We start from the raw sequence: 13298 nt of genomic DNA, 5'->3' as shown, positions 1-13298 counted from the left end.
TAAATACACACAAACACAAACCAAAACTGGTGTTCCAGCCACCGAATAGAATTTGTTATTTAAAATTTATTGCAATTTAATCTAGTCGAGACCCATTCCAAGGGCCATTCCCAATTGGACGAACCCCGGAACATCATTAAATTTGACACTGGCCCGTTCCGCCAGCGGGAAAGCTCGTTCCCCCGTTCCGCCCACAGGCTTTTCATTTTATTTTCCCAAGGACTGGCCATAATTGTGCTAAGAGGAATTGCTGCGGAGGACAATGGATGGGGCGTTGGTCGCGAAGGAAACGGGGGACACTGGCCACAAAAGTGCCGCATCAAGTGACGGACATTTACATAATTATTAGAAACAGTTAAATGTCCACAAATTGTACACTGGCCGGCACACGGGGGAGTCATTACTTACATTACTTACAGCGGATGCGAGGCGGATGCCCACGCTATCTGGCAGCCAAATATCTTGGCTGTAATTTAGAGACTCCCAGGACTCTCAGGACACCCAGGACGAGGCCCATTCAGACAGCTCTCGCCCGTTGACGTGCGTGCCTTCGACTATTTAAAATTGTTTGCTTCTCACCAGGACGAAGGACGATTCGGCGGCGATGTTGGAGGGCGGGAAATAAAATAAAATGTAATTTTTATTAGGCTTGGTGGTTTTTATTGTCTGCTTTATCGTTCTTACAAGTCCTGGTCTCCGCTCCTCGCCTTCTCGTCTTGTCTGATATTTGTCTATGGCATGTCCTGGTCATGCCACAAGTCGCACGCTTACACAAACACAAACACACACACGCACGTACACAGATAAATAGACTTGGCCACAGGACATGGCCCTGACTGCCTCCTTTGGCCCTTTGAGATATTTTCGGTTTTGTTTCTTGTATTCTATTTTTTTATGACTTTTTTATTGACTTGATTATTATGTTGTTTGTTGTTCTCGGCCAGCCAAAAGTTTTCTTAGGCCCCACCGGAGGAAATTAAAAAATAATTTAGAGCCCGGGTTCAAGGGTTGCGCGGCATAAATTGTGGAGCACAGCCTGTGCTTGATTGCCTTCGACTGGTTTAATAAATAACACTGGGGATTTCAGCCCCAGGGAACGGTGTTCTAACATTGTTTAGATACCCTGGAAGATATGAGTTCAACTTCCGGTAACTTTGCATCCATGCACCTTTCCAGTTTTTATGCGCTTTGAACTTTAGAAGCCATACTTCTTCATATAGATAAGTTTTGAACATTTTTTTTAACCCACCCGAACACAAAGTTTGCTATGCAAAGACAAACTACTAATACATCCCTTGATACCCATTGCCTGCTTTTTGCCTCTGTTAATGGCAAAACAAAAACAGGCATAAGCCATATCGTATATGAAAGTATCTAGCTGTATGCGAATGTTATTAAAGCACCTATCATATTTCACAGCACCCAGACACGAGTGCCAGCTAAATCAGTTGGAGTTGAAAATATGCTATGAGTGTAATTGAAACCTGTGCGCACTCAATAAATTGCCAAACACAAAAAAAAATAAACAAGCAGTACCGAAAAAAGTGAAATTTGAAGTTTTGCCAATTAATTGAAAAAAGTGTCCAAGACACCTTGACAACGTGCGTTAAAAATTTATGGGGCACATGGCAAATGAAATGCTAGACGAAAATTCCTCGAGTAACTTTCCGCAAGCGAATTCGGGGGAAAACTAATAACAAAATGGGTATCGAATGTACACGGGAGGGTACAAAAAAGTCAAGTTCAATGGTTCCACGAAATCTACTTTATGCACCGAGGGATTTAAAGTTACTGTTGTCTAAAATCCCATTTGAATAAGCCATTTAACTGCTGGCGGCTTAAATTAAGTGCCATCAAAATGTCAAGGGCGACGGGGAGCCACAAAAAAGTGGAAAGAAAATCAAAACAAGATGAACCCCAAAACACAAAGACACAAACGGAGGCAAAAGAAAAGAAGCCACAAAAGAAGAGCAAGTCTCATAATTAAAAATTAAGCCATTCGCCTATTAGTTTTAACCCTCATTAACTTTAGATAAACTAATCTCCAAAGTAAACCACTGGCATTCAGGGCCCGAGTTAAACTGACACGACCCTTGCCAAAGGGGGAATCCCCTCAAAGCCAACCAAAAGGCCACCCACTTTTCCGCCCAACCCATCAGAGTCTCAGTTCTTTTTTTTTATTCCGCGCGCGCCTACAATGCGTGAAAAGCTCATCAACTCGGGGCAACTGCTTCACAGAGGCAGCGAAATGATGTAGAAACTGAGAAAAAAAACCGAACCTAATATGCTAAAAAAAAAATGAAGAAGGAACCCATCACATCGAGAGCAGCCAGAGAAAGGAAAGATAATTAAAAACGCAACCTTGATGGAAAATGAAATGTTTACAAAGACACAGCCTCAGTCTCAGCCTCCAAAAAACAAAAAAAAAATCCAGTGACAAGCGAAAGAAACCGGTGAAAGACGCCGAGAAAGTCGAGGAAAACATTTGCACTGCTCAGCCAGCGGGACAAAACGAAAAAATAAACGGATACGCGCTACGGATGCAAAGTTTACTCGGGCAAAACAAAGAAAAAATCATACAAAAAGGCAAGTGGGAGGCCTAGAAAAGTCAAAGGGAATCCAGCCAAGGCTAAAAAGAGGCGGAGGAGCACAAAAAGTCGGACCAAAATTAACCGGAACATTTACTTTTTCACTCACAGAAGAAACAAGGAACCCGGCAACAATCCCATCTTCAAGAAGTTTCCAAAAGAATCCGGTCTTTATATTAATAACTCAATCTTATCTAACCATATTGAAATCATGGTCTGCAATTAATATTTCTGGTACGCATTTCGGAAAGTTTATTCACTTTACTTATTGATAGACTTACACGTTTTTATGTTGTATATTCAATTAGGGCTACTTATAGTTTAAACACAATTGCTTTGCTCATTGTTGCATAGTAAATCCTAGAATAACAAAACCATGTAATAATGATAGTTACAAAGCGCCAAAATTGAGCAAATTACACGAAGCACTTGACTTTACATCTATAAAAAAAGAGAGTATACAGATACGCCTAAAAAGTATGGGAAACGAGAGCAAACCATTTACATTTGATAAGAAGCTGCCTTACTGGCCAAATAATACCGCGAGTTTCAACTTTAAAGCATGCTAGGTCAACCAGGGTAATAAATAATTAAAAACTTTACACGGGGTGAAAAATCTATACATCGCTACTACTTAAACTAAACCGAACGACTTTGGGTAAGTGTCAATTGTCATAGATGTTTCTCTGCCATGGCTGCTAATTCGTTGGTGGTCGATGGTTCTGCTGTTGCTGTTTCTGTTGCTGCTTGCCACTTCCGCTGGCTCCGCCATCCCTTTCCACTTTGTTCTCGCGCACCATCAGCAGCAGTTGCAGCATCATCATTGCTTGCACCTTGTCCAGCGGATCCATAAATCCGCGCTGCAGCCACTTCGGTATGGTGGTGCGTGCGTGGCTGAAGCCCAGTTTATTCAGGATGTAGTCCACGCCGTAAGGCTCAATGGACTTGCCCGCCCAGGATAAAAGGCGCACAGTGGGCTCCAAATGCCAGGTCTGACACTCAAAGTGCCGCCAGTCGCGCACAAACGATTCGAGATCAAAGGCGGGCGCCGAGCCCTCCTGCTGCGGCTGCTTGCCATCGGTGGCGTCGTTCGAGGCGCTTGTCGATGGTCCACCAGCTGTCGCTCCGGGCGACAAGGTTGTTGCTGATGTTGTGGCGGTCGACGTCGTCGTCGTGTTTGTTTGCGCTGCTCCCGCAATATTGGCAGCAGCCGTTGCGTTCGCTAGGCTCGTGTGGCTGCCCTGCAGCGGGTCCAGGCTGCTCTTGCTGGCACTCATCTGCTTGCCATGGGCAGTCAGATTCGTACTGGAGGCGCCCTTCTTCTCCTTGAGTATCTCGTCGGTCAGATATGGCTTCAGGTTGGCCTTCTGCGAGAGATTTGGCGAGGCTGCCCGCGCCGACTGAGCTCCAATCTGTTCGAGCAAATACAAATATTAATTAAAATTCACAAAGATAAATTAATTGAGTACTTACCACCTTCTCCTTTTCAGTCACGTAGGAGGTGATGAGATCGTGCAGGAAAAAGAAGGCGTCCGCATCGACGGTCACAAAGATGTGGTCATCGAATTCGGTAATGAAGCTGCACAAAACTTCTGGCTTGGTTTCTGTAATTGATATTAAAAGATTATCAACATGTTTATAATTTATATATTCAATTAATATTTTAGGTACTGACCACTTGGCTCTGGTGTGGTTGGTCCCTGTTTGTGCTCAGTCTTGAAATGCAGCTGCAGACTGGGCAGAGCGAAGATGACTTCTCGGTTATGATTGTGCTCCTGCGCCTTTGCCGCACTGCTGCTGCCGGAGGCTCGCGTTCGCTCTATGGAGTTGGAGGCAATCTCTCGCTCGCACTCCAGCATGGGGAAGCGATCGACAGCTGTATAAAATAACAAATAATATTTATTTCACATAAAACAAATAAAAGTAGTTATCAACTCACCATCAATCTCGCTGTTGGCAAAGGCATAGTGGAACCACTCGTTTAGAGTCTTGAACTGTGGCGGAAAGATGATGTTCCTGGTGATTCGGCTCACAATCGCCATCGAGTGATTCTGTTGCTGCTGCACCTCTGTAGTCTGCCCCAAAGAAGAGGTAAGTGTCTGGGTGACCAGCACTTCATCCTCGGTCTGCCGCGCTTCCGTGGCAAAGTTAATGGAAGGGGATCTCAAGCTAAACAGCGCCCACGACTTTGACTTAAAGTTTATGCCGTGGAAGCAGGCTAGCGAGATGTTCTGTCCTCGGAGCTCAACGGTGCCTCCTAGAACATTGCCATGTCGCGGCAGACGGGTCACCAGTGAGGGCACCACCAGACCCACAACCTGAGCCAATGGTTTCTGCCAATGTCGATGATGTCGAGCGTCCGTATTTTCGCCAATCAAACCGTGAATTTGAACAGGAGCTACGAGCTCTCCGTTGGCCGGCTTCTTCTTGAGCTGCTGACGCCTCTTGATGCTGGCAGTGCGATCTTGGAGACGTGGTTCCAGGCTGGAGAACACCCTCTTCGAGGACTTAAACTGCTGCGTGAAGAACTCTTCCAGTTTGAAGTACATCTTCAGCAGATCTGCGGTGGTGGACTTGCTAATCATGATCTGCAATTGGTCCCAGCTAAGATCGCCGTGGATAAAGATCAAAGCTCTGGGTTGATCCTTGCCATGTGAGGGAGCTGCTGCCGCTTGGGAGGCAGTGCGCCACTCATCTTTCATGGCGGCAGAGAAGCTGCTAATCCGGGTCATCAGCACCGAAGTTCCCATGTAGTCAAGCCTTAGTTCCAGAGCCATAAAACTCAGTCCCATGGTGTGGTAGGGTTCCATGCCCGCTTCCTCCTTGATATGGAATCGTTTGTTGATCTTGTTCACCTCGAAGCTGCCACCCACTATGCCACCCTTGGCATCGAGGGCTGATCCTCCTAAATAGATCCCAGCATACATGTTCTTGTAGCCAGTGCTGCCGATGGAGAGTCGTCCATCCGATTGGAAATCCTTCGTGAGCCACACAACGTTGCCACACACATTACCAATGTTCATTTGCACGTTCAGCTTGGTGAAGTTTACTGCAAATATGACGAGGGTTTCCCAGGCAGTGATTTGGTTCTTCTCCGAGGGAGGGGTTCCCGAGGATTCAGCGCTGGAGGATTTGCCCAGGTTCTTCAGCTGTCTCACAGCTCCAAAGTGTCCCAATTGCTGTTGTTGCGATGGCTGAGCATCGAAGTCCAGGCGCATTTTATCCTTGGCTCTACTAGAATCCTCACCTGGGGTTGGAGTGGCAGGTGGACAGCCAGTGGGTGTTTCAGCTCCATTTCCCTGCTGTTGCTGCTGCTGTTGTTGCTGTTGCACGCTAAGATCGCCGAGGAAGAGTCGCCTTACAATCCTGCGGCGATACCAAGCCTTGGGAAAGGCTAAGATCTCCGTTAGCCTCCTCATATCGTATTTAAAACTGGCACTTCCAATATCCACAATGGTAGAGAATCGTATCACAGCTCTCGACTGATCGAGGGATCTCTTCGAGCTGGGAAGCGGTTCAATGTAAACCTTTCTGCAGCGCGTAATGTGGAACTTGACAAACTCAACGTTGATGCTCAACGAATCCTTTCGTTCACTGTCGCTCAGCGGGGAGAACTGCGTCTCCTTGGAAGTCTTTTTGCCACCATACGGATGGAAGATGAACACATTGAAGTCGGCCAGGCAACCGGTGACACTCAGTCCGCCAGTGGGCAGCTGCTGCTCCGGATGGGCGTGAATTCCTGGCTGCGTTGAGTTCTCCTCATCGCTGCTCCTCTTCGAACTGAACACAATATCCAAGCTGGGAAGCTGAAGCATGCATTCCACTCGAGAAACTGGCAGACAGCTAAATCTGAAGGTAGAGGGTTGCATGTGGAAGTAAACTATAACATCGACGGGGAAAGATGCATAAGTCACATAGTTGGCAGGCAGTATGTCCAGATTAACGGCTGTGTTATGGGATGGCGTCGGCGGAACACTGTTCGATTGTCGTGCTGGAATGGGCTCCAGAGTCTGCTCCAGGAATTCCAGAATATGTGGTGATATGATAGTTTCCTCTGGGATACTCTGCAGGGTCATCCAGGCGCACAGAGTGGCTCTCTTGCTGCCCAAACGGCGACCATGCGGCACCTGATCTCCAGTCAATTGCTCCGCCAGCGTTTTAGATTGATAGTGAAGCTTAACATCCAAACCGGGGATGTGGAATATGGTGAGATCTGCCAGCAGAGCGTTGGCATTATAGCGCAGCTTGCTCTTATCCCTTTGTCTTCTCGAGGGAGTCGGACTTCCCCAATCGTTGCCTATGCTCCGTTCCCTCTTATGGGATTTTACGCTCGAAGCTGGCACTCCGCCAGCAGCTGCTCCTGATCCTCCAGCGTAGCCCTGAGCTCGCTCCTCGCCAGTGTCCTTGGTGTGTAGCACACATTTTCCAGAGTTAACGAGCACCTTGATGTCTAGTTCAAAGTCGATGTTGGGTTCCGGTTGTTTCTGACCATGACCGTGTTTGCGTCGCATCTCCACGGAGGTGCCATCAACATCTATTTCGCTGGGAGTAGTGTCACCTCGCCAATCGAGCTCATTGTCCGCCGTCTCCGTATCCGTGTCCGCATTGGGTAGTGAAGTCTGGCGCATAGCTTCCGTGAAAGTCACTCTACCGAGCGCATTTATTCCTCCTCCAACGACTCCACCACCACCAGTATGTTTCAGGGAAGCGCTTCGCGAATGGCAAGAAGCCGGAGTGCTCTGCAAGCTGGAAATCTCATCGTTGGAGGCAATTGTATCCAATCTCCTGCCAGCATAGCTTCCATTGTCAAGGGTTTGGGGAACTCCAACGCCACTTGCCGAAGATCCCGCTCCGATGTATGATTGCGAGCGACCGTAGTTCTTCAGAGATCTTCTCAGCGAGGGTCTCTTCCACTTCTGGATCATATCTCTGCGGAAGTACTTGTAGCAGATAGCTTGGAGCTCCTGCAGTCGCCGCTCCTCATGGGCCACTGTATTGTGCGATGCTCCCAGGGTGCGCAAATCATTGATGATCTTTAGCTGCTCGGCCATCTCCTTCTCCATCATAAACGAGCGCTTCTTGGAGTCGATTGTGGGATCGAAGACAAACGCTGGCAAGTTGTCAAAGTCGCCTCTCCTTCGCACAAACGTATCCCTGCAGCTCTGATCTCCTTCATCGCTGTCAGGTGACTCCATTTGGGTCTCATCCTCTTCAAAACCTGTGAGCATAGTAAGCGTATGGCCAAGGGAACTCAATTGCTTGCCAATATTCACATCCAGATGAATGTCCACGCCCTCCATTTGCCATTTGACGTTTAGCAGCCACTTGGCATTTTCACCCTTTTTGGCGGCTGTTGTGCGAGAGCACACTTCAAAGGTTCCCTCGGACACTACGCAAACGTTCATGATGGGCTCGGCACTGTTGGGCTTCCAGTCATCCAGATTGGTTTCAAAGTCATCTGCAAATCGCAGACACAAGCCCTGGAACTTGCCCTTAGACACCAAGGCACCTGAATTGCAGGCTGAAATGATCGTGTTTTCAAGTGTGATCACAACAGCACCCTTGGCGTCAAAATCTTGGTACGAACGAGAGCCAAATGTCTGCGGAAAACATATATATTATTTTAAGCACAATAAATCATAATCTAAATAGGGACTTACCGTGGTGTTAACCTGTTTGAGGGGCAGGCAGATGCCCATGTCCTCCACTGTGAGTTGCAGGAATAGCGTGGATAGATTTGAGCTGGCTATCTGACCAAAAGCCACTCGGTCGAACACCTGAGGATTCTGGTTCTGATGCTGTGCCGTATACTGACTGAATTGGCTGTGCTGGGTATGCTCATTGCAGAGATTAGCCCTCTTTTCCGCCCAGTACTCGTAGGCGTTCTTGTAGTTGAGCCACACCAGGATGGCCTTGTCCACGGCAATTGGTTGAACGTAAACCAGCGGTCTCTTGAGGGTTAGCAGAATCAACTCCTTATCTTCGTTGAGCAGCTCGTCTTGGAAAGCATTTCTCAAATTAATCGTTGTGTGGAAGAAGGCGTACTGCTGGAACTCCGGCTCCGCCTCATCGAAAATTACATTGCGAATAATCTGACCCAGGGACAGATTGAAATCGATGTGAGCCTTGAAGAACAGCTTTCGATTACTAAGATCCCCCAAGTTCTTCACGCGGTTTGATAGCTGCAACTCCAGGGTCCCAGTTTCAAAACGAACGGCAGAGGAACAGGGAGTTGTGGCCGTAAGCTGGATGCGTTTCATCGAAATGTTGATGGAGAAGAGGATTCGCTTGAGCGAGGACTCCTGCACTGCTCCGGAATTGTCTCCGCTCTCCTCTGTCCACAGGGGTACCGGCTTCTCGCCTCCGTAAACCTTCTGCAGAACCTCGTTTATTTCTCGCATGAAGACCTTTTGCACAAAGACCAAATGGTTGAGGAGATCGGTTGTCAGGCAGCGCTCGAACTCTCCAATCTCGGCACTGGCATTTACGTAGCCACCTTGGCGCAAAACAATGCCCTCAACGTTTTCCGTGTGGTCCTGGCGGTGATCTGGAATATATTCCGCCAGGACGTGAACTGGCGGAAGACCAATACACGCCTCCGATGGCAGATTCATTTCGTTCTGAAAATTAATAAAAAAAAAAAATGTATTAAGTTAAATATTTTTAAACAAGAAAGATTATGAATTCATTATACAAAAAAATGAGTAACAATATTATTAAAAATAAACAAATCATTTTAAATTTTCCGCCAAACATGCAAGCCCAGCTGTTAGTGTTACCTTTTCCAATGAAAAGCTTAAAAATACTAAAAGCGAAAAGGCGATATGATATAATTATTTTGATGGCGCAGTATTTTCGCCCTGTGATAAATTGCAAATTTTAATGTGTCATTGCAAAAAAATAATTACTAACTGCGGTCTAAAAAATTTACACCCTGTAATTTAAACTATAGTTTGACAGTCCCTGTGAGTATGACAGCTATATGTGTCAGATTATTTATGTGTTTATGGGAGAACGGACACGATTACGTTTGATTATCTTATCGACTTAAGCTGATTTCAGTTTCTGTGTGCCATTTTCCCCATCAGTTAGTCTGCTGCAATTGAGGAAAGGAACCGAATATGAAGAGGAGCACCACCCAGATTCTAGCCAAGCTGAGGGAGCTGATGCAGCGCGCCCAGGTGGGCGACTCCACCAGCATATCGGCGTACATTGTGCCCTCGGACGACGCCCACCAGTCGGAGTACCAGTGCCAACATGACGAGCGACGCGCGTTCGTGAGCGGATTCGATGGTTCCGCTGGCACGGCGGTGATTACCACCGATACCGCCTTGCTCTGGACTGACGGGCGGTACTATCAGCAGGCAGAGAAACAGCTGGACTCTAATTGGACGCTGATGAAGGATGGCCTGACCACTACGCCATCGATTGGCGCCTGGTTGGCCAAGAATTTACCCAAGGGCAGCTCTGTGGGCGTGGACCCCCGCCTTTTGTCGTTCCGTGTCTGGAAACCCATCGAAACGGAGCTTAACGCCGCGGAATGCCAATTGGTTCCCATTGAGAATAACCTTATCGATGAGGTTTGGGGTCAGGATCAGCCACCGCAAACATCCAACACGATTATACCCCTTAAACTTGAATACTCCGGCGTCACTATCGCCAAAAAGTGGGAACTGGTGCGCAAACAATTGAAAGATAAGAATGTGGATGCATTGGTGGTCAGTGCCCTCGATGAAATCGCTTGGTTCTTGAACCTTCGGGGCTCTGATATTGACTTCAACCCCGTCTTCTTTTCTTATTTGATTGTAACTAACGAGGATCTACTTCTTTTTGTGGATTCCGGAAAGTTACCTGCTGATTTTGCTCAGCATCAAACCGAGAACAATGTAAAAATCAGCGTATTGCCATACTCCTCCATTGGCTTGGAAATCAGCAAAATTGTCTCAACCAAGGAGTCGAAGATCTGGATTGCACCCACAAGCAGTTACTATTTGACTGCCTTGATACCCAAGTCACGTAGAATTCAGGAGGTGACGCCCGTCTGTGTGCTTAAGTCCATTAAAAACGATGTGGAGATCGAGGGCTTTGTCAACAGTCACATTCGCGATGGAGTTGCTTTGTGTCAGTATTTCGCCTGGCTTGAAGACCAAGTTAAGAAAGGTGCGGAAGTCGATGAAATATCTGGTTCCGATAAGCTGGAATCGTTCCGCTCCTCGAAGGACAGATACATGGGCCTGAGCTTTACCACAATCAGTGCTTCTGGTCCCAATGGCTCAGTTATTCACTATCACCCGAGGGAAGAAACTAACAGGAAGATAACCGACAAGGAGGTCTACTTGTGTGACTCGGGCGCACAGTATTTGGATGGCACCACGGATGTGACAAGAACCCTTCACTTTGGCGAACCCACTGAATTCCAGAAGGAAGCCTACACTCGAGTCTTGAAGGGCCAACTGAGCTTTGGTTCCACCGTATTCCCGGCCAAGGTCAAGGGCCAGGTTTTGGACACTCTGGCGAGGAAGGCGCTTTGGGACGTTGGATTGGATTACGGTCATGGCACCGGTCATGGAGTAGGTCACTTCTTAAACGTTCACGAAGGTCCCATGGGCGTGGGAATTCGTCTGATGCCCGACGATCCTGGTCTACAGGCGAACATGATCATCTCCAACGAGCCTGGCTTTTATCAGGACGGAGAGTTCGGCATCCGTGTTGAGGACCTTGTTCAGATTGTGCCTGCTCAGGTGGCCAACAATTTTGCCAACCGTGGCGCCCTGACTTTCAAAACAATCACCATGTGCCCTAAGCAAACTAAAATGATCAAAAAAGAGCTCTTATCCGATGTGGAAGTGAAGCTGCTCAATACCTATCATCAGCAAGTTTGGGATACCCTATCGCCAATATTGTCACGCGAGGGAGACCAATTCACTTTGTCCTGGCTCAAAAAAGAGGTTCAGCCAATTTAATTGTTTCTTAAACTTGATCTTTTTCGTCATTCATATCTATTATACTCTCATATAATCTTTACTCGAGACTAAAACTGCTTTTATGTATCTTATTAATAGATAAATATTAAATTTTCACTTTGATCAACAAAAACTTTTTAAATAAATAAGTTGAAAAATAACGTTAAACTCACCTGAATCTTGGTGTTGAAGCTAAGCGTGTGCGTGGGCAGATCTATCACGAACTTGGCCCTTTGGCCGGTCACTCCCATTGAACTGACGTGGTTCATGCGATACTGGGCCTGTAGTGAAGGAAGCAAAGCCGCATTAATGGACAAACTTTGCAGCAGCACATTGAACTGCATGACAAGTGGCTGAAGCAATCCATTTTGGTGCTGGGCCGTTGCTGTCTTCGATTGCGCCATGTGAGCAGCCCGGCGAGCCGCCTGCTGCGGTTGCTGTTGCGCTCCTGCTCCACCGGAAACTGTGCGCTCGCGCATCTCGCTGGCCACTCCAGTTCCGCTGCTAGCTCCTCCTGAGTTGCGGGCATGGAATGGAGACTCCGGCTCTTCGGCAGTATGCGAACGCAGGGTAGATCGACCCGAATTACGCTTGACTCGCAGCTCCTGTAACGTGGATGACAATTGCTTCGAGCTACGAGTCATCATTCCGTGCAGAGCAACTGGATGTTGTGGGATGTCTATGTTGACAGCACCGATTGAGAGCAGTCCGCTGTTCTTATCCTTTCCTCGCTTCGAAAGGCTCGAATATAGAGTCTGGCTTTTACCAACGGTCACCTTTACAACGGTTCTGGAATTTAAGAAACATTTTATCATACAAAATTGGGCAAACAAAAAAAAAAAAAAAACTTACTGCTGGCTGGGAGCCACTCCCTCAAGCAGCACAATCATGGCTCGTCCCACTTGGCCAGTAAGCGAGCACTCTAAGGAGACAGGACGTGCTTTCTTTCTCCAAGTTGCTGTGCTGTTTAACGTGGTAATCTCCGACTCCAGCTTAAGACCGGAGAGCGTGGCCAGCAGGCGAGTTTTGTGGATCTTGGCCACGCCAAAGACAATCAGACGCGTTCGCTCGTGCGAGGGTGCATCCACCAAAAGCATCTCGCGGTGCTGAGGCAGGGGTGTTGGAGCACTGGCCAAATCATCCTCATCGTGACCGAAGCCCGCTGGTTTGCTCTTGTGCTCATTCAAGGAACTCCTTTGAACCACCGTCTTGGTTTCTGGCATGGTGCCGTACAATTCCAACAGGTGGTAGATGGTCTTCCAGCAGTTTGGAGTCTCCAACATTGGAGCCATTGTTGGCATACCCGCCTTGGTCAGAGTGTTTTGGTAATCCCCACTGACGCTGGTGGCACAAGCTCCATTAAGCGAAGCCTTCGACTCGGTGGTCATCTTAAGTATGCTCTGTTCGTGGAGTGACATGGTAGGACTATCCCTTAACGGCGATGAACTGGACTCATTCAGATTCGTGTAGCCCAGTTTGCCCTTCACTGATTTCCCCGTGGATCGAAGCTTCTGGGCAAAACTCTGCGGTCTGTTCTTGGCATTTGGAGAGGGTGTCAACTGGATGATGGGGGCCAAGCCTCCAGGACGCGGTCTAGCCAGCATTGTGGGCATGGTTTCGTTAAATTTGTCGTATCGTTCATCCGAGTAGTTCTCCGCATGAGCAAAACGCTCTGAGACTGAATTAAAAGCTAGGATGTCTGTTGGCTCAGAAGCTGGTCGAGAGAAATATTAAATTAAAAGGCGTT

The 13298-nt window shown here is 47.6% G+C and overlaps 2 protein-coding genes across 11 annotated transcripts in view; one reads left to right on the top strand and one right to left on the bottom strand.

Annotated features, from left to right (window-relative positions):
- Window positions 1-2816: 2816 nt before the first annotated feature.
- LOC108098212 (transmembrane protein KIAA1109 homolog) overlaps window positions 2817-13298 on the bottom strand; it is a 29400-nt gene continuing 18918 nt past the window's right edge. For all 8 annotated transcript variants that reach the window (XM_017200978.2, XM_017200981.2, XM_017200980.2 and 5 more), the window contains 7 exons: window positions 12404-13265; window positions 11725-12340; window positions 8249-9208; window positions 4528-8188; window positions 4264-4464; window positions 4062-4192; window positions 2817-4000 (listed from right to left, as the gene is read on the bottom strand). In XM_017200978.2, the coding sequence (XP_017056467.1) occupies window positions 3287-4000; window positions 4062-4192; window positions 4264-4464; window positions 4528-8188; window positions 8249-9208; window positions 11725-12340; window positions 12404-13265 (7145 nt within the window). In that variant the 3' untranslated portion in view covers window positions 2817-3286. The remainder of the gene's footprint in view (window positions 4001-4061; window positions 4193-4263; window positions 4465-4527; window positions 8189-8248; window positions 9209-11724; window positions 12341-12403; window positions 13266-13298) is intronic.
- Window positions 9439-11719, top strand: LOC108098214 (xaa-Pro aminopeptidase ApepP). Of its 3 annotated transcripts, none has more exons than XM_017200988.2 (2): window positions 9439-9553; window positions 9677-11719. In XM_017200988.2, exon 2 carries the CDS (start codon window positions 9710-9712, stop codon window positions 11549-11551), a length of 1842 nt encoding a protein of 613 aa, XP_017056477.1. In that variant the 5' UTR covers window positions 9439-9553; window positions 9677-9709; the 3' UTR covers window positions 11552-11719. The 3 variants fall into 3 exon arrangements, with proteins under 3 accessions (XP_017056477.1, XP_017056479.1, XP_017056478.1); XM_017200990.2 differs by having other exon boundaries at window positions 9651-11719; XM_017200989.2 differs by having other exon boundaries at window positions 9641-11719.

The sequence above is a fragment of the Drosophila ficusphila genome, unplaced genomic scaffold (genome assembly GCF_018152265.1).
Source record: "Drosophila ficusphila isolate 14025-0441.05 unplaced genomic scaffold, ASM1815226v1 contig_797, whole genome shotgun sequence".
Taxonomy (NCBI): Eukaryota; Metazoa; Arthropoda; class Insecta; order Diptera; family Drosophilidae; genus Drosophila; species Drosophila ficusphila.
Note: the sequence above shows the minus strand (reverse complement) of the source record. Positions and strands in the feature narration are given on the sequence as shown.

Bases quoted from the DNA above. Each gene is read 5' to 3' on its own strand.
- LOC108098214 (XM_017200988.2), top strand. From the start codon at position 9,710: ATGAAGAGGAGCACCACCCAGATTCTAGCCAAGCTGAGGGAGCTGATG.